This window comes from Brienomyrus brachyistius, chromosome 4 (genome assembly GCF_023856365.1).
Source record: "Brienomyrus brachyistius isolate T26 chromosome 4, BBRACH_0.4, whole genome shotgun sequence".
Lineage (NCBI taxonomy): Eukaryota > Metazoa > Chordata > Actinopteri > Osteoglossiformes > Mormyridae > Brienomyrus > Brienomyrus brachyistius.
The window spans coordinates 29,984,272-30,005,657 of NC_064536.1; the positions used below are offsets into that span (position 1 = coordinate 29,984,272).

The 21,386-nt window shown below is 44.7% G+C and overlaps 2 protein-coding genes across 31 annotated transcripts in view; one reads left to right on the plus strand and one right to left on the minus strand.

Annotated features, from left to right (window-relative positions):
* The window catches only part of LOC125740819 (CMRF35-like molecule 1), a 243,944-nt gene that overhangs the window by 151,820 nt on the left and 70,738 nt on the right, over positions 1-21,386 (plus strand). For 12 of the 30 annotated variants that reach the window (XM_049012508.1, XM_049012491.1, XM_049012502.1 and 9 more), the window contains one exon: positions 4,944-5,255. In XM_049012508.1, coding sequence (XP_048868465.1) covers positions 4,944-5,255 — 312 coding nt within the window. Of the gene's footprint in view, positions 1-3,213; positions 3,535-4,943; positions 5,256-5,637; positions 5,947-7,378; positions 7,395-7,855; positions 8,523-14,206; positions 14,255-20,825; positions 21,147-21,386 lie in introns of those variants that run through there. The other 18 variants (XM_049012484.1, XM_049012495.1, XM_049012492.1 and 15 more) reach the window with 14 other exon arrangements.
* The window catches only part of LOC125740818 (CMRF35-like molecule 1), a 133,458-nt gene that overhangs the window by 81,920 nt on the left and 30,152 nt on the right, over positions 1-21,386 (minus strand). The window lies entirely within an intron of this gene.

Consider the following 21,386-nt stretch of genomic DNA (forward strand, 5'->3'; position numbering starts at 1 on the left):
AAGATTTGCAGATGGCTGCTTCGAGTTACAATGTCTTGGAAACTGCGAATACGATTTGGATTCTTCAGATTTTTTTAACAGAAATATTTTAGAATGAAAACATAATTACTTGATATACATATTTTGTGTTAAATGCATTCATTATGTTGGCTTGAAAAAGCAACATATTGTTCTTCGTTTTTTCTCCGCCCCAATGTTCTGAACGCTCTTCCTCTTACAGTTTTAGGAGTACAAACTTTCCACACTTCATCGTCCCATAGCCGTGAATTGGGGGTGTGGTATTATAAGCTCTTGCACCCTCCATCAGTTTAGGAGGTCGAGCCAAAGACCCCATTTTCCCCGTTCACTTATACCAGTCGTTCTCAAAGTGTGGGCCGCGCCCCTAACAGGTGGGGCGCAATAGACCTGGGGGAAAGTCGTACAGAACTGATGTTTAACATCGGAGTCATTTTCACAGTGGAACAGAAAATTCACATCGGTACCGTTTGCATTCACTGCCATCAGAGCCTTAAAGAGTCAAAATGTAAAGATATTTATCAGGCAGGAAAAGAACAGGTGGTGCTTCTGAGAGACATGAAGCAAGTGCCGGAACCTGGCAGAAAAACAAGCCAAAAAGGAAATATGATGAAACATATCTTGCTCTGGGTTTCACTGGTAATGTGGCAGGAGATGAGGAGAGACCTGTCTATATTATATGTTTGAAAACTTTGGCAGCTGATAGTATGAAACCCAACAAATTAAGAAGACACTTAGAAACATCACACCCCAGTCACATCTCCTGCACCAAATTTCCTCCAATCAGAGAACAGATTTATATATAGAAAATCTATCAACTAAATCATCATGAAAACCAGGACAAATCGCCTGAAAAACAGTTTTTATCCCAAAGCATTCATGGCTTTAAATGCAAAACATTACGGTTAATTTCTTATTTTTCTTCAGTGAAATCTGCATATTTAGTGCAATCTGTATAAATGATGCAGTTTTCTGTGCAAGTTGCAATTCAGTGAAATATTCAGTACAATTTGTATATCTTTAATATTTATTACACTTTTTATGCCTCACATTGAGTCGAGTTGCATTTTCAATTTCGTTGTCCAAGTGACAATGACATTAAAGATTATCTTTATCATTTAGAATTTAGTGATTATTTGTCAGTTTCCCCCGGGTACTCCGGTTTCCCCCCACAGTCCAAAAACATGCTGAGGCTAATTGGAGTTGCTAAATTGCCCGTAGGAATGCATGTGAGAGTGAATGGGTGTGAGTGTGCCCTGCGATGGGCTGGCCCCCCATCCTGGGTTGTTCCCTGCCTCGTGCCCATTGCTTCCGGGATAGGCTCCGGACCCCCCGCGACCCAGTAGGATAAGCGGTTTGGAAAATGTATGGATGGATGGATTATTTGTCATTGTTGACACACCACAGCACACAGTGCAGAACAACGAAATGTGTTCTCTTCATTCAACACATATGTGACAATGTGACATAGCAGGGGGCAGCTAATTCAGCACCGGGGGAGCAGTGCTTGGGGGCGGTGCCTTGCTCAGGGTACCTCACTGGTTCCTTGCTGGTCAGGGATTTGAACCTGCAGTCTTCTGCCATTCTAGTAAGACTTGAACTGCTGCCACTGTCACACTTGATCCCCAAACTTTGCAGAGTTGGTCAATGGGTGACTGCGGTCAAAGGTAAAAAAAAATGTTGGTGGAGCTTCACACAGGCAATCAGAATTCACCCATTGACATTAATTGGAAAACTTAAACTACTGCCATTGTCACACTTTGGATGGCAGGGTCCCCAAACTTTGCAGACTTGGTCAACACGTGACTGGGGTACAAGGTTTGTAAAAGTGGTTGGAGCCTCCCACGGCCAATCAGATTCCACTGATTGCTTTTCGTGAGAAAATTTAAACTGCTGCCATTGTTACACTTTTGAATTTATATAACTAGCTTTTTCAATCCAATAAGTTTTTTCACAAATGAATGCTAATACTTAAGGCGTAGCATGAAACAGGTTATTGATAAGTATAACATCCAAATATACTGCATGATACTGTTACGTCTCTTTTTTACTGATCAAACAGTATAAAGACCGTTAGTGCAGATAAAATGTCTGCTGTACCCTTTGGTTTTCTGTGAGGCTGACAACTGATCATGCTGTGGTCATTTCAACAGCACAGGTCGTTCTTATCTAACTTGGTAGATTTCACCGATCAGAGAGGGGGGGGCGTCCCTTCGTAGATTTCACCGATCAGAGAGGGGGGGCGTCCCTTCGTAGATTTCACCGATCAGAGAGGGGGGGGCGTCCCTTCGTAGATTTCACCAATCAGAGAGGGGGGGCGTCCCTTCGTAGATTTCACCGATCAGAGAGGGGGGGCGTCCCTTCGTAGATTTCACCGATCAGAGAGGGGGGGCGTCCCTTCGTAGATTTCACCGATCCAAGCCCCATTTAACCGATTGGGCCCTGGGTAGCTGCCTAGTTTGCTTATGCCTAGATCTGACCTTGAGGCTTGTGGTTTCCATATCCTACTCAGCTCTGTGTGTGCAGTTTGCATGGTCTCCCTGTATCCATGTTGGATTCCTCTCAGGTTTCTGGTTTCCTCCCGCAGTCCAAAGACACATGGTTCAGGTGAATTGGTGCCTCTAAAAGTCTGTCATTTTGTTTTCTTACGTTTTCTTGAGCCCGTAGGATAACCTGGGATTTCGGAATCAAAGGCCTGCCACTCATTTACTCCATAGGCCACCTCAGAACAGCCCGACAGAAATGGCCCCACTCGTCTTTTTCTTGCTTTTTCCCCATCATCCCTCCATCCCTGACATTCTAACTCAGTCCATACCTGCCAGCATGAACTGAAATCTGACTCACTGTTTTGTCGTTTTTTTTTTTATCCCTCTGTCCTCCCATTGACTCCATTACTTTTTCAGAGGCTCTTACCACTCAGACACTGAACATGCCACAGCCACCAAACTGCATCTGCAGCCTCAGGCCAAGTCAGTGACTCCTCACTGCAGGCTGAATAGGTCTCCACTCGTCTTTTTGTCATTCTTTAAATTTTTTGCTGCAGGGCAATCACACTCACATTTTCATCAGTAAATGTACTCTTCTAGTTCTTTCTGAGATACCTGATTAAAGTATTGCACAAACTGAATATATAGTGTATTAAAGATCATCGGTACTGTGATGTTCAAAATTGTAAATTTAGCTGGTTGTTCCCTGCAGGTGCTGACAGTGTGTCCACAGTGACCTGGGTGTCAGTACTGAGTGGAGGATCTGTCACCATCCCATGTTTCTATGATGACAGATATAAAACTCATGTGAAATACTGGTGCAGAGGGAATGACTGGAGGTCATGTACTCCGATAGTAGACACAGACTCTCCACAGGAGGGTAAAGTGTCAATCAGAGATGATCCTGACCAACAAGTTTTCACTGTGACCATAAAAAATCTGACAACTACGGACTCTGGTTACTTTTGGTGTGGAGTGAAGATCAGTGGAGGTTCAGATGTTGGGGGCCACGTTGCCCTCTCAGTGACTGATGGTAAGATGTCTGCACAAAACATCTGATCACACTATTTTCATGCATATATATCTAATAAGCATAAATTCTAATTTTATTTTTCAATCTGCAATGACAATAAAGAATCTTACTTCAAATTCAGAAGAAATATTTTTATAGGAATGACTTGACCGATGTTTTCTTGACACATCGGTGATCGTGTTGCTTAGCAGGACATTCTTAACCATCGTTTCATTACAGTGCAATTAACCTTTACTCATGTAGAATAGGCTCTAAATGTTTGGTTTGTTTAGGATGATAAATGAGACCTGGGAGAAGTGACAGTGTCAGTTTAATTGGGCTTCATCGGACAGTCAGAAATGATAAGTAATGTGTTAATAAATATAATTTTATTAAGGGTTAAGTGGGTTTTAAGTGTAAAGTAAATGGAAAAGTGTAAATATAAAAAGCCTGCAAAAGAGCATAAACTTGGCTGTCCGTTATTCATGTTTATATTATAAATACTAATTTATATACATCAAAACCAGAAATGGTCTTTCTATGCTAATTATGGAACTAAATCAGCAGTTAATCTTTTATTACAGTGTTTTATTTTTGAATGATTGAATGTCAATGTCTGACTTGCATTCTACTTCAGTGTTATCTCCGCTGTGGATGCCTCTCACAGACTGAGAAACCGTTACAATTACATTACAATTACAATATACAAACAAAAACAACAATCAGAAATATACAATTCCCCAAACAAAAATATCTCTCTGACCATATAGTGGATTTAGTGCGATAAATAAATTTTTTATGCACGGAATAAAAAAAACAAAATAAACCTTATTGCAGCTTCCTTGTATCACAGGTATCTTTAACACACATTTACAAATGGCTCAACATTAACAAAAAGAAATAACAAAAGATGAACCATATTATACCTGCAGAACTGAGAGAGAATATCAATGCCTAAGTTACATTCTGTTTCAATGTTCTTATCCAGCAAAAGTCACAGACCAGGTCAGAGTGCGTCTCCCTCACCCGCCATATTTAACGGGTAATTACAAAAAAAGTTACATTAAAACGGGGCTTATGCTAACAGGCTAACGGGGCTGAAGCTACACAGCGAATAAGGGGATAAATGTTTCGTTTGTGCACCAGCTTATTTCCCCATTCAGTATTGCGTTTTCCTTTTTACAGTATCATCGAAGCAGGGAAAATTTCCCCTGGTACAATAAACCCAACATCGTATGCACTAAGTTCTATTACCAGTTACTATTTCCAATTTACAGTTCGCATTCAGTGGTAAATTCCAATCACCGCAATCAGGAGAATTGAAGTTTTGTGAAATTTAGCTTATTATTCACTTCATTATAATATGTGTATAAATGGTGTAAGAGGGAGAGCAGTTAATCAGCCTGGTAATTTTCATACTGTCCCTGCAGGTGTGTCCACAGTGAAATGGGTGCGTGTACAGAGAGGAGGATCTGTCACCATCCCATGTTTCTATGAGGACAGATATAAAACTCACGTGAAATACTGGTGCAGAGGGTATGATGTGAGGTCATGTACTCCCATAGTACACACTGACTCTCCACAGGAGGGTAAAGTGTCAGTCAGAGATGATCCTGACCAGCGAGTCTTCACTGTGACCATCAACAATCTGACAGACTGGGACTCTGACACCTACTGGTGTCATGTGGAGATCACTGAAGCCTCAGATCTTGGAGATCGGGTTTCCCTCACAGTCACTGAGGGTAAGATGTTTGTACTGCAGACTGTAGCCAATAAGATGCAATAAGATGTAACATGTCATTCAGGCAGAAAGGAAGGACATTTACAAAAGCAATGGAAGAAAAGGCATTTGAGCATTTTTAAACCTAATCTACAATAACAAGTACTAAATCTTAGTTTTGCTCAGTAATATAAATGTGACCTGGGAGACGTAACGGTCTCAGTTTAAATGGGCTACTTTAGGGGATAAATAACATTAGTAATATGTTTTGCTCAGGTTTTGATGCATATGAAAAGTATGGATGAACATTAAAATAAGCATGTTGTAACTGGGTCATATGCCTGAATATCTTACAGCTGTGTAAATAACACAGTATTTTATTTTTCCCTAATTTGCATGTTCAGGTTCCCAAAGGCTGTCAGTGGACAAACAGGAGGTGACGGGTGTGGAAGGAGACAGTGTCAGTGTTCAGTGTCGCTATGGAAACAGTGACAGTCTGAAGCTGTGGTGTAAGATCGGGGGCTCCTGTGCATCAGAGAGATCTGTGAGTTTGGATGGGAGGCCTGTCCTGATCAGGGATGACAGAGTAAACAGAGTCTTCAGTGTGACAGTCAGAGGACTGGAGAGGAAGGACACTGGCTGGTACTGGTGTGATACTGGAGGTTTGCAGATCCCAGTTCATATTACTGTCAACCCAATAACCAGCACTAAATGTAAGTAATTAATATAAATCTGGCTGTGAATAATTTGTGCTTCAATACAAATTACCAAACAACAAATGAGGCAGTTTCACCCATGAAGGGGGTTTATGCTTTTTATAGGGATAATGTGTCTGGGGGGCTGTGTGTCTTTCAACTCCCCTATTGATAACTTTTGCTGAACAGAGTTGGGATTATTGGTTCTGTGCTAGTGGCACAGTGGCTCAGTAGGTGTCGCTGTTGCTTCACACTACCATGTTTAGTTGTTTGAATCTGGCTTTTGCTCTGTCTGTGTGGAGTCTGCATGTTCTCTACATGCTGTGTGGGTTTCCTCCCACAGTATAAAGACATGCAGTCAGGCTAATTGGTGTCTCTAATAGAGAGTGTGTGTCTATGTGCCCTGTGACTGACTGGCATCCCATCCAAGGATGTATTCCATCCCTGTGCCCTGTCCTGCTTGGGATAGGATCCAGGCCCCACACCCCTGACCAGGAGGAGGGGTTAGAAGATAGATGGGGGGATGGCTGTATTTTCATGTGTCTGTATGAATGTACTGAAAGATTAACTACAAATACCAGCATTACCTCTATGGGAGACACCCCATAATACAGTTGTGATGACCTGCACCAAGAGGAATTCCTTGTACACTTAATACTTGGCAAACAGTAAAGATTCTGATTCAGATTTTACTATATGTACATGCACCTGTTTTCTTATTAATTTCCTGGCCAATACATTGTATATAATCTAATCTTGCTGTTAGTATGTAATTTATTCCTGCCCAGATCCCTGACACAAAGCTGCAGGCAGAATTCCATGCTATCAGGTCCTGCTCTCTACCAAATACACAAGTGTCCGATATGTTTGTTACACCTGGAGCTGTACTGAGCCCTCAGGAATCAGCAGCTTATAGGTCAGGATGTGTCTGTATAATGAGACATATTTCACAGGACGTTGCCACAGACAGACATTCGTTTTCATATTACTGCCATTTGAATGTATGTAAATCCAAACAAATCCATGAGCCCTGGATTAAAAACTATTTTTTTCTGTATTGAGGAATTTTTCTTCCTTATAAGGATTAATTGTCACAGAAGCTGTGCAGACTGGCTGATGTGTCTGTAGGTGGTTTCAAATCGCAGCAGAGGCCGGTGTCACAGTTATACTCTGTGCTGCAATAAGTACATTATGATATATTAATAAAATAATTAATATCACCAATTCATTGCCAATTCCCTGGGATATGAACACTTTGATCATAACGCTAATTTATTATTCTGTATCCAGCCGGCTGCTCTGTGGAATATTTTACATAATTCGTATATATCAGTCTTAGAAATGACCTTTTCTTAAGAGTCTTTATTAACTTACAAACCAGGGTTTTTCTATTTGTAAAATAACAATTATTTTTCTTTTTTCCAATGCTGATATTTTCTGGTACATTAAGATGGAGAAAACCTGAGGTAAGCATACAGCAGTATTTACAGCAGTGTGGAGGTCCAGCTAGCAGCATTTACAGCAGTGTGGGGGTCCAGCTAGTAGCATTTACAGGAGTGTGGGGGTCCAGCTAGCAGCATTTACAGTAGTGTGGGGGTCCAGCTAGCAGCATTTACAGCAGTGTGGGGGTCCAGCTAGTAGCATTTACAGTAGTGTGGGGGTCCAGCTAGCAGCATTTACAGTAGTGTGGGGGTCCAGCTAGCAGCATGTACCCGTCAAACTGCCATTACAATTATGAGAATTAGGATATTGCTTTTACATTTAGCTTATAATTATAATAAACTTGTGTTGCTTAATTATAATAAACTTGTGCCCTGTGCTGCTGGCCTATCTGGAAGATGGATGGGTGGATTCACTGCATTGTTCTTCAGGTTTAAATGTCATACATGTGACTGACAGACACACTGATGTATTGCATGTCTGACAGGTGGGAGCAGGTTCTGGATGCTGTACTGAAAGCTGGGATTGGTGTGTTTTATCTGATTTGCACCATCATCGCCATTCAGCTGCACTGGAGCACCTATAGAAAGAGGGGATCCAATCAGAGAGAATCAGAGGGAGGGTCCAATACAACCCATGGGAATTGTGATTAAATGTACAAGCTTGTTAATCCTGATAATATGACTAGCATTAATTGAATAAACCTCAAGGTTGTATCTGCAGGCTTATGCTGTGAAATGTATTTAATATTTCAGATTATGCTGTAGTTATTTTTTGTGATCAACCTCCCTGTGTTAGAGGAAGCTGGGTAGGGGGGGGTGACCTTTGTGGAGCAGAATAACACAGATGAGCTGTAAAATAAATGGTTATGCTAACTGCAGTGAGGCCTCTCTCACGTGGACCTGCTCAGTCTCTCTAGTCAGACTGTGAGAGTCAGTTAATCAAGGAGGTTTGGATTGTCTGCTGGGAACCTGTACAGCCAGTGCTTTGTACCGCTGATGGCCTCTTCTTCACACGTGCTTTGCTGCCACCTGCTGGTCAGCATTTAATATTGATCAAAAGAAAAAATCTTATTACATTGGTTATCAATTCTTAAATGGATATTTCATGAATATTAGTCATTGATTTGATTTAATAAATGATTGATAAATTGATGGTTTGGTATTTTATATTTTTCCGGTGTTAGTAATTATTAAAACTCAAGAATATTTCAAGATCCCAAGACATTTGGTTTGTGGTTTTCAGGTCACGCCTCCCCCTCAGAGCCCACCCATCAGTGACCCTCTCAGAGTGTGATGTAACACACAAAATCAAGACCGCCCACTTTTCAGTCAGCAATAAAAACACAGCAGGTTGTCTCAGCTGACCACAGCCCTTACATAAGACATAAAGGGGAAAGAGGACATATCAAAAGTAAACAGAAAGACATCACATACCTTCTGCTCAATATCAAAGGAAAATATCTCTGCACTTGGATTCTGGGATAAAACCCACTAAGCAGCTTTAGGTTTCTGTCCATGATGCTGAAAACCTGGACTGGAAAATTTCACACTAAATTCTTTTACTTGATTTAACTGTAACCCAGCAATTCTGTTGACAGTTATGCTCTGTCGAGTCTACAGAGGGGGTTGAAAGGATGGACAGTGGGTAACAGGTAATTTAAGTGAACTTCACAACCAAAAGGCTTTGGACATTTTGGACATTAATGCTCCCCAAAGGTTTCTGTCTGTCTTTCTCTCTGATTATATCTCTTTACCACCCAATCAAGGAGGAATCAAACGCAGAAGCACATTGTGGGAGATATAAGGTGTAAACACATTTAAAGCTCTTTTTGTGTGAACATTAGTAACAGATTAATACATATTAAGGAGTTTGAAACTTTACAGTTGTGCTCAAAAGTTTACATACCCTGGCAGAATTTGTGATGTTTTTGCCATTTTTCAGAGAATATGAATGATAACACAATAACCTCTCTGTCACTCGTGGTTAGTGGTTGGGTGAAGCCATTTATTATCAAACAATTGTGTTTGCCTTTTTTACATCATAATGACAACAGAAAATATCCAAATGACCCTGATCAAAAGTTTACATACCCTGGAAATTTTGGCATGATAACATAGACACAGGTTGACACACACAGGTGTTAACGACTACTAAAGGTAACCATCCTCACCTGTGATCTGTTTGCTTGTAATTAGTGGGTGTGTATAAAAAGTCAGTGAGTTTCTAGGCTCCTGACATGAGTCATCCAGTGTTGCACTGATTTTTGTTGGATTCCGAGCCATGGGGAAAGCAAAAGAATTATCAAAGGATCTGCGGGAGAAGGTTGTTGAACTTCATAAAACAGCAAAAGGATATAAAAATATTTCCAAGCAATTAAGAATGCCAGTCAGCAGTGTTCAGACCCTAATTAAGAAGTGGAAAATGAGGGATTCTGTTGAAACCAAACCACGATCAGGTAGACCAACAAAACTTTCAGCCAGAACTGCCAGGAAAATTGTTCGGGATGCAAAGAAAAACCCACAAATAACTTCAGCTGACATACAGGAGTCTCTGAAAAAAGTGGTGTGGATGTATGAAGATGCACAATAAGGAGGCACTTGAAGAAAAATGGGCTGCATGGTCGAGTGGCCAGAAGAAAGCCATTACTGCGCAAATGCCACAAAATAGCTCGCTTACAATATGCCAAACAGCACCGAGACAAGCCTCAAAAGTTCTGGAACAAAGTTATTTGGAGTGATGAGACTAAAATTGAACTTTTTGGCCACAACCATAAACGTTACATTTGGAGAGGACTCAACAATGCCCATGATGAAAAGTACACCATCCCTACTGTGAAACACGGAGGTGGATCGCTGATGTTTTGGGGGTGTGTGAGCTACACAGGCACAGGGAATTTGGCCAGAATTGATGGCAAGATGAATGCAGCACATTATCAGAAAATACTGGAGGAACATTTGCTCTCATCAGCTCGGAAGCTGCGCATGGGACGCTCTTGGACATACCAACATGACAACGATCCAAAGCACAAGGCCAAGTCAACTTGTCAATGGCTACAGCAGAAAAAAGTGAAGGTTCTGGAATGGCCATCTCAGTCTCCCGACCTCAATATCATTGAGCCACTTTGGGGAGATCTCAAATGTGCAGTTCATGCAAGACAGCCCAAGCATGTACAGGAACTGGAGACATTTTTCCAAGAAGAATGGGCAGCTTTACCATCTGAGAATATAAGGTGTCTCAACCACAACTATCACAAAAGACTTCAAGCTGTCATTGATGCTAAAGGAGGCAATACAAGGTATTAAGAACTAGGGTATGTAAACTTTTGATCGGGGTCATTTGGATATTTTCTGTTGTCATTATGATGTAAAAAAGGCAAACACAATTGTTTGATAATAAATGGCTTCACCTAACCACGAGTGACAGAGAGGTTATTGTGTTATCATTCATATTCTCTGAAAAATGGCCAAAACATCACAAATTCTGCCAGGGTATGTAAACTTTTGAGCACAACTGTACATTCAGACGTACATCAGTCCGAAAAAGCAGGTGATGACCAAACCAACCAGCAGCTTCATCTCTGATTGTACAGAGCTTTGGTGGCAGGTTCTTTATTGTCCATAAGCTTAGAACACAGAAGTGGTGAGGCTGGTTGGCGTTGCTGCTGGAGGGAGCTGAATTTGTGGGTCTGTATCCCGCGATGGCTTGAACACCCGGCCACATGCATCACAGCTCAGAGTGTTGGTGATGTTTTAATCAGTCTCCCCCTTTATAGCTGTGCTTTGCTGGTTCGATGCTCCTCTCCAGTTCAGCCCTGGATGTGCTGTAGGTCGGATCTGAAAGCAGCATCTCTGGCTTTCAGTTTAATGGTCATCCAGGGCTTCTGATGTGGAAATATTCTTATTTTGCAGGTGGTGACAGTATGAACACAGCTGTTAATATAATCTAGTACAGAGGATGTGTTTAGATCCGTGTCGGTATGGGACTGACTTAGAGTCCAATCTGTGTGGTCAGGCTGGTGCTGCAGAATGGAATCAGCAGCTGCTGGCCAGACTGTCGCTCACTGCTGGTTTCTCACTTTGATGATGGTTGGATACTTGGGCAGTAAAACAGCCAGAGTCTGTCCCATGCAGGGGAGGGTAATGGCTTGCTAAGTGTCTGCAGTATTAGCATAGACATGATGCAAGGTATTCTCTCCTCTGATGGAGACGTTCTGGTTCAGTTCTAAGGTCGGATCGAATAAAGTCCCCCGCTGTGATAAAGGCTCCATTCCTGTGTGCATTTTCCTGTCTGCTAATGGCCCCATCTGTGGCCCATACCAGTAAACAGACATAAATATAGCGAATACTTTTCTGCACACAATAGATTGGTATAATGTAAACCGCCCCCCTCAACACACACATCTCTGCTCCCGATAACAAACATTATTACCTGTATTGTAAAACATCACTGTGTGCATATTATCAAATAAGGCTCAACCCAACCCCCTCGGGAGTAAACCATTACTACCGAACCCCGTCTGTGCTGAAGCAAGCTGGAACAGAACCGCGTTTACAAAACATTCACCAAACCGTATGCGCGGTTTGGTCCTGTTGAGCTCCCGTATCTCGGGGGCGGCTCCGGCGAACCCGGAAGAAAGACGGGAAACGGGATGGCGCGCTGTTCGAGCCCCGTCACAAACTACAATGGACAAATACGAATAAACGTGCAACAATCGCGTATCTGTTTATCACGGAGTACGGATGGTTAGATTGGCGTTTATTGCATGGAACTATTTAGTGCAGCGTCTTCTATGCCTTTGCTTTTACCGCCATCTCAGGTCGGTCTGTTTGCGCTGAGGACGCCGAGTCCTTGCAAATCAATGATGCTGTCGGGTACGGCGCCGTTTGGCTGTATTTCTGTGAAAATCACGGCATCGCCTTCCGTAAACCTGCTCTGAGATGTATCCGGAGTCGGAGCTCATCCATTTTGTTCGCCAGACCCGTACGTTAGCGGGAAGATGCTAGAGACGGCCGATGGGGGTTAGCGCTGGCTTTGCATGTAGCTTCTCTAACAGGTCGCGATATCCTGGCGATCAGCTCCGGGGGACGGAAGTGTCTGCTGGACTGACAAAGTCTACAGATATATCCCCATATCTTAGTACCTCCATATCTGTACCTGTAATTAAAGCGAGACTGATTAGCTTGCAGCTGGCTGGAGTCGCTTTTTATCAGCCTTTGGTGTATTTCATCTGTAAGAGTTTCTGTAGTGGCCTTTAGGGCGGAGGAAGTGCACACGGGCTACAGGAACTTCGGAGACCCACACAGCCACCCTGGGGCAGAAAGCTGGGCGGCGACTGTATCACCTGAGGAGGCTGAGGAAATTCAGAATCTGACCTGCGCTGCAAAAAGCCTCCTGCAGCATTACTGTGGGATCTGTGGTTTCCGGCAACATGGCTGCCTGGTGTGACATCTGCAGCCCTGAGGACCGCAGAGCCCTACAGAGGGTGACGGAGCACAGGGAGAATCACCAGGACAGAACTGCACTACCTGCAGGATATCTACCTCCAGCGATGTAGGTCCAGGACATTAAATACCATCAGAGACATTCACCACAATACAGTAATACTATACATGCTGTAAAACTGTAAATTATGGCTTACTGTAAATATAAACGTTATAATACAGTACTAAAATACAGTAATACTATACATGATATAAAACTGTAAACACAATAAATCCTACAGCACTGCTCAGCTCCCTGTTGATTGGGGGGCTTGCTTGTACTTTATTGAAGCTATTGCACAGTCTGTATTCTGAAAAGCAGAATTTCCCAGTTAGATAGTTTAAGACAAATATGAAAATTGTCCAGTAGGAAGGGAGGTAACTGACATTCCTATTGAACATTCCTTGCATTTGGCTTAAGTTATATGGCTAATTAAGAAATGCTGGGGGTGTTGCACAAAGCAGGATTTCTCAGTTAGCTGAGGTAAACTAAAGCTAGAAGTCGGTCCATCCATTCATTCATCCATTTTCTGCCACTTAACTGGGGTCAGGTCATGGGAGCAGCAGTCTAAGCAGGGATGCCCAGACCTCCCTCTCACCACATACCTCCTGCAGCTCCACTGGGGGATACCAAGGCGTTCTCAGGCCAGTGGAGAGATATAATTTTTCCAACATTTCCTGGGTCTGCCCCGGGGTCTCCTCCTAGTTGGACATGCCTGAAACACCTCCCCAGTGAGTCGTCTCTAGTTATCTGAGATAGGTGCCCGAACCACCTCAGCTGGCTCCTTTGGATGCAGAGAAGCAGTGGCTCTACTTTGAGCCCCTCCTGAATGTCTGTGCTCCTCATCCCATCTCTAAGGCAGAGCCCAGACACTCTGAGGAAGAAACTCATTTCTGCCACTTGTATCCACAATTCATTCTTTCGGTCACTACCCAAGGCTCATGACCATAGATGAGGGTAGGAACGTAGATAAGCCTGTAAATCTAAAGCTTTGCCTTCCCGCTCAGCTCCCTCTTTGCCAGGAAAGAATGTTACAGCGTCTGCATTACTGTAGACCAGGGGTGGCCAATCTTATCCACAAAGGGGCGTTGTGTATGCGGGTTTTTGCTGCAACTCCCTAATTAGATCACTAATTAGAGGACTGATTGGCTGAAGAGTCCTCACACCTGGGTTTGAACAGCTGACCCAAAGGTCATCCCAAAAACCTGTATACACACCGGCCCTTTGCGGATAAGATTGGCTACCCCTGCTGTAGACACTGCACTGATCTGTCAGTAGATCAACTGCTCCCTTCTTCAAGATATTAATGTCACAATTCTAGGTGGGTTAACATTGTCCTTATGTCTTTCTTCATAGGAATATTCTTGAGGCAAGAAACCATGATTGTCCAATAAAAGTTTAGGTAAGGAGCATTCCTATTGGACAATCCTGTGTTACGGCTTAAGTTATCCCAGCTAACTGAGAAATGCTTCTTTGTGTAAGACCCCCTGGTGTCTGTCAGGGGCTGAGAGAAACACAAACAGCACTCAGTCTGACAGGGCTGCTGATAAGGCCCAGGTGAAGTGAATCAATGTGATCAGCACCTGACTTTGAGCCCCCGGGACGCCCCCACCCCTGTCTTACAGAAACACATACCTAATGGGCCTCCTGTTTCCAACTGATCCACAGATATTAAAAGGACCTACTGCAGTGGCACTTTGAAAACTGTATAAAATATAATAAAGACTGAACCAAAGGCCTGAGGTCAGACCCTCTGTATGCAGCACACAGTGTTTCTGCAGAGTCTCACCCTCACATCCTGTATGACGACATTTCTGCTTTTCAGAATAAGTGCTTTTCTGAGAATAACTTCTGCATCATGCTAACGAATCTTTGTTTAGATCAACTATCAGTTATTCTACTATGGAGCCATATTTCTGTTATACTTAGATTCCCAATGCAATTAAAATATTTGCCCCTGTTACAGCAAAAACTAAAGCAGCATCAAAATGTTTTCCTTTCAACAGACAAGAGATGAACAGAAAATGCACCAGTGCACAAACTAACTCTTTAAAAGAAAAGATTATAGCCACTGATAGAGTGTACTGGCCCTCACTGTTTTCTACAGTGTCTCTTCCTTTCAGTTCTTTATTTCACACTTTAATTGTGAAGCTGCAGAAAAAAGCTGAGTCACTTTAGCTGAATTGTAGTTTATTTAACTGCAATGAAACATCAACAGTTAACAGTGATGCATCTTGATGCCTTACTGGTAAAAGCCCATGTCTTCTGTTGGTCTTGCTGTGCTTCCCCAAAGTCCCTCTGTGTCTTTAGTTTATCCTGATATTAGATGTCTGACTCACACACCTGCCATCCCAGCACTGCTGACTCTTGGCTTTGAATGTGACCATGACTGTGTCTGTGTGCAGTTTGCAGGCTTCCTCTGTTCACATGGAATTTATCCAGGTTCCAGTGCCCTGCTATGGACTGATATGCTGTTTACCTCACTTTGCACTGAGTGCTTCCTGCATTAGGGTCTAGATTATTATATTAATGACTAACAGACATGACATAGGGGCAGGGTGTGGCTCAGTGGGCTAAGCCTCTGTGGTTACTGGTTCTAGCCCAGACCAATCTCAGCCATCTATGGGCTCTTGAGCAAGACCCCTAACCCCCAACTCCCTGGGTACTGCTATTGGTGGCTGCCTTTTGTTTAGCTACAGAGAGCAAGTTGAGGGAAGTGTAAAGAGAATTTACTCATAGGCATCAAGATCATGTCAATTGTTATTATTAAAACCAGATGAGAGATGAATCTTGAAGGCTACAGAGAGATCCAACAAATAATTATTTGCTACTAGCAATACATAAATATAAATGCGCCTTAACTCTAACACATAGGGAAGCAGAATTAGTGACTGAATTGCTACATATTCGGCCTTGTGGTTTTGTCACTTCCTATTTAAAGTGTCCACTCCCCCTTCACTCTGCCTGCTGTGTGTAACAATACAAAACGACCATGACAGTGAAGGTACAGAGGATGAGGCAGTGAGTGTCAGTCTCCACAGATCTGGGCTCAGTGACACACAGACGTATGGATCCTCTGATGCTCCTGATTCTTCTCATTGCTGGGCGCACAGGTGAGTCTCTCATTACAGTGAACTGAGTAGAGATCTCTCTCCTGCTCCTCCAAACACTCTCAGATACAGTTTGAAGTTCATGATGGAGATCTGCTGCTACATTAGAAGGAATTGCAAAATATCGATTGTGAAAAGATTTGCAGATGGCTGCTTCGAGTTACAATGTCTTGGGAACTCCGAATACGATTTTAGTTTTTCAAATTTTTTTAACAGAAATATTTTAGAATGAATACATAATTACTTGATATACTTATTTTGTGTTAAATGCATTTATTATGTTGGCTTGAAAAAGCAACACATTGGTCTTCGTTTTTCCTCCGCCCCAATTTTCTAAACGCTCTTCCTCTTACAGTTTTAGGAGTACAAACGTTCCACACTTCATCGTCCCATAGCCGTGAATTGGCGGTGTGGTATTATAAGCTCTTGCACCCTCCATCAGTTTAGGAGGTCGAGCCAAAGACCCCATTTTCCCCATTCACTTATACCAGTCGTTCTCAAAGTGTGGGCCGCGCCCATAACAGGTGGGGCGCAAGAGACCTGGGGGAAAGTCGTACAGAACTGATGTTTGACATCTGAGTCATTTTCACGGTGGAACAGAAGATTCACATCGGTACCGTTTGCATTCACTGCCATCAGAGCCTTAAAGAGTCAAAATGTAAAGATATTTATCAGGCAGGAAAAGAACAGGTGGTGCTTCTGAGAGACATGAAGCAAGTGCCGGAACCTGGCAGAAAAACAAGCCAAAAAGGAAATATGATGAAACCTATCTTGCTCCGGGTTTCACTGGTAATCTGGCAGGAGATGAGGAGAGACCTGTCTATATTATATGTTTGAAAACTTTGGCAGCTGATAGTATAAAACCCAACAAATTAAGAAGACACTTGGAAACATCACACCCCAGTCATATCTCCTGCACCAAATTTCTTCCAATCAGAGAACAGATATATAGCAAATCTGTCAACTATATCATCATGTAAACCAGGACAAATCGCCTGGAAAACAGTTTTTATCCCAAAGCAATCATGGCTTTAAATGCAAAACATTACGGTTAATTTCTTATTTTTCTTCAGTGAAATCTGCATATTTAGTGCAATCTGTATAAATGATGCAGTTTTCTGTGCAAGTTATAATTCAGTGCAACATTCAGTACAATTTGTATATCTTTAATAGTTATTACACTTTTTATGCCTCATATTGAGTCGAGTTGCATTTTCAATTTTGTTGTCCAAGTGACAATGACATTAAAAATTATCTTTATCATTTAGAATTTAGTGATTATTTGTCAGTTTCCTCCGGGTACTCCGGTTTCCCCCCACAGTCCAAAAACATGCTGAGGTTAATTGGAGTTGCTAAATTGCCCGTAGGAATGCATGTGAGAGTGAATGGGTGTGAGTGTGCCCTGCGATGGGCTGGCCCCCCATCCTGGGTTGTTCCCTGCCTCGTGCCCATTGCTTCCGGGATAGGCTCCGGACCCCCCTGCGACCCAGTAGGATAAGCAGTTTGGAAAATGTATGGATGGATGGATTATTTGTCATTTTTGACACACCACAGCACACAGTGCAGAACAGCGAAATGTGTTCTCTGCATTCAACCCATATGTGACAATGTGACATAGCAGGGGGCAGCTAATTCAGCGCCGGGGGAGCAGTGCTTGGCCTGCCTTGCTCAGGGTACCTCACTGGTGCCTTGCTGGTCAGGGATTTGAACCTGCAGTCTTCTGCCATTCTAGCAAGACTTGAACTGCTGCCACTGTCACACTTGATCCCCAAACTTTGCAGAGTTGGTCAATGGGTGACTGCGGTCAAAGGTAAAAAAAACATGGGCGGAGCTTCAAACAGCCAATCAGAATTCACCCATTGACATTAATTGGAAAACTTAAACTACTGCTATTGTCAGACTTTTGATGGCAGGGTTCCCAAACATTGTACATTAGGTCAATGGGTGACTGGGGTACAAGGTTTTAAAATGTGGGCTGAACCTCGAACAGACAATTGAAATACACTCATTGACATTAATTGTAAAACGTACACTGCAGCCATTGTCACACATTTCAGGGCAGGGTTCCATAACTTAGCAGAGCTGGACAATGGGTGACCGGTCCAAGGTTAAAAAAAAAGTGGTTGTATCTTCAAAGAGCCAATCAAAATTCACTCATTGACATTAATTGGAAAACTTAAACTACTGCCATTGTCACACTTTTGATGGCAGGGTCCCCAAACTTTGCAGACTTGGACAACACGGGTTTGGAAAAGTGGTTGGAACCTCCCACAGCCAATTAGCAAGCAATTTCACTGATTGTTTTATGTGCAAAGATTTAAACTGCAGCCATTGTCACACTTTTCAATTTCTATAACTAGCTTTTTCAATCCAACATAGTTTTTTCACAAACTTCCCCTTCTAGTTCATATTTATAAAATTTTTCCTGAATGTTAATACAGGCATGACCAAAGTAGCATGAAACAGGCTATTGATAAGTATAATATCCAAATATACTGCATGATTGTCACGCCTCGCTCGTACGATCCTCGTGTGTGCCATGCCCCCCTGATTATACACGTGTGCTTCCCTGATCTAGACCAGCTGTGTCTGATTATTTTCAACCAGTCCTGTCTTTTTAAGTCCATGTCTTGCCTGAATCCTTTGTCTGTCATTGATGTTAGTTGTCGTGAGATATTCCCTGTTCCCAGCACTTTAAATAAATCCCCGTTCACCCTGCTCTTGCCTGCTTGCCTGCTCCAACTCGCTCGCCTGCCAGCGCATTCACCCGCTTCTCAGGCGATCCTGACAAAATGACAGACCTTAACAAGAGGGGAAAACAGAAGAGACGGAGGAAGCCCGAAGAGCCGACGATCAGCCTGGGAGCCTGCGCTCTCGCCGAGGTTTGGCTCCCGACTGATACTGAGGAAGAGGAACCCCTCCTGCTCCGAGAGTCGGTACCGCCCCTCGAGCGGTATTGTTTCCGGCCAGAGCGACTGGCCAGTAAAGGGATCCGTGCGGTGCGAGACCCCATTCGCCGCATACCCCGGATCCAAAAAGGGGGCACGCCCGTCCCGCCGCCTATGGCCATGGTTAACCAGTTCTTCACCCTCCAGGAGGGTGACGGACGCACCAGCTGGACAGGGCTGCCTGGAGGAGGACCAGATCTCCGAATGGCTGAGGCGGGAGTTCGCCGCATTCTCTCCCACCTCTCCACAGGGAGACCTGGAGAGGATAGCAGAGGGACTCCGGAAGCTGATACAACTCCGGAGATCCCCGGTTCCTGCTACAGCGTACGAGCAGCCGCCTTCGTCGCCCGCAGCTCCTGCGCAGTATGGGCAGCCGCTTTCGTCGCCGTCAGCTCCTGCGCAGCCCGAGCCACCGCTTTCGTCGCCGTCAGCTCCAGCGCAGCCCGACCAGCCGCCTGCGCTGCCTGCGCAGCCGCTTCCTTCGCTGCAGCCTGCGCAACCAGTGCAGCCGCTTCCGCCTGCGCAACCAGTGTAGGCGCTCCCTCCGCCTGCAGCTACCGCACAGGCGCTCCCCCTACCTGCAGCTCCAGTGCCCACGCCCGAGGCGCTCCCCCTGCCTGCAGCAGCTCCCGCTCCCACGCCCGAGGCGCCCCCTCTGTCTGCAGCCACCGCGCCCACGCCCGAGACGCCCCCTCTGCCTGCAGCCACCGCGCCCACGCCCGAGGTTCCTCTGCCTCTGCCTGCAGCCACCGCGCCCACGCCCAAGGCTCCTCCGCCTCTGCCTCCGCCTGCATCCCCGCAGCCCGAGGCTCCTCTGCCTGCATCCCCGCAGCCCGAGGCTCCTCCGCCTCTGCCTCCGCCTGCATCCCCGCAGCCCGAGGCTCCTCCGCCTCTCCCTCCGCCTCAAATGACTGTGCCCCTCGGGGCGCTTGTTCCTGGCCCAACGTCAGTCCCTGACCCAGCTCCAGACTTTCCTGCCCTAGTCCCTGAGGAGGTCCCGGACAGTCCGACCACCGGTCCTCCCTCCTTGGAGGTAGAGGAGCTGGAATGGGACCCCTCGGGGATCTTCTTGGTGACTCCTCTTCCCTCGCCCCGGCGAGATCGACCCCAGCCTAGGACCCCAATGTCTGTGTCCAAGAAGGGGAGAGGACACAGACGCAGGGCTGGAGTCCCACCCGCCCTGCCCCCTGGCTCGCCCTCCCTCGCCTGCGCTGGGGCTCGACTGGCGCCTGCGGGTCCTAGCCCCCCGGGTCGGCTGTCGCCTACGGGTCCCCCTCTGAGGCTGCGTTGGCCTGCCTCGCTCCCTCCTCCGACTCCTCATCGGTCGCCTGCGGGCTCCCCGGACGCGGCTCCTCCGTCGCCTGCGGTTCCCCTCACTCGGGCGCGTCGGAGGACGTCACCACCTACTGCGGCTCCCCCCCTCTCCTTGCCCTTGCCTAGGTCCCCTCCAGCTCCTTCATCCCCTTCCCTGGGTCTCCCTCCTGCTCCCTCCTCGGCCCCCCCGTCGGTCCCTCGCCCTGCCTCCTCTGCCCCTCCGAGGTCCCCTCCGGCTCCGGCCTCCCGGCCGCCTGCGGCCCCTCCGGCTGCCTCTTGTCGCCCGCTGGGGCTCCTTCGGGCTCCCCTTTCCTCCTGTTCCCTCCATGTCCCCGTTCCTTGTCTTGAGACTGCATCTGCAGCCTCAGGCCAAGTCAGTGACTCCTCACTGCAGGCTGAATAGGTCTCCACTCGTCTTTTTGTCATTCTTTAAATTTTTGCTGCAGGGCAATCACACTCACATTTTCATCAGTAAATGTACTCTTCTAGTTCTTTCTGGGATACCTGATTAAAGTATTGCACAAACTGAATATATAGTGTATTAAAGATGAGCGATACTGTGATGTTCAAAATTGTAAATTTAGTTGGTTGTTCCCTGCAGGTGCTGACAGTGTGTCTACAGTGAGCTGGGTGTCAGTACTGAGTGGAGGATCTGTCACCATCCCATGTTTCTATGATGACAGATATAAAACACATCTGAAATACTGGTGCAGAGTGAATAATATGGATTTATGTACTCCCATAGTACACACTGATTCTCCACAGGAGGGTAAAGTTTCAGTCAGAGATGATCCTGACAAACAAGTTTTCACTGTGACCTTCAAAAATCTGACAGCTAGGGACTCTAGTTACTTTTGGTGTGGAGTGAAGATCAGTGGACGTTCGTATTTTGGAGACCAAGTTGCCCTCTCAGTGACTGATGGTAAGATGTCTGCACAAAACATCTGATCACACTATTTTTATGCATATATATCTAATAAGCATAAATTCTATTTTTATTTTACAATCTGCAATGACAAAGAATCTTACTTCAAATTCAGAAGAAATATTTTTTAAAGGAATGACTTGACCGATGTTTTCTTGACACATCGGTGATCGTGTTGCTTAGCAGGACATTCTTAACCATCGTTTCATTACAGTGCAATTAACCTTTACTCATGTA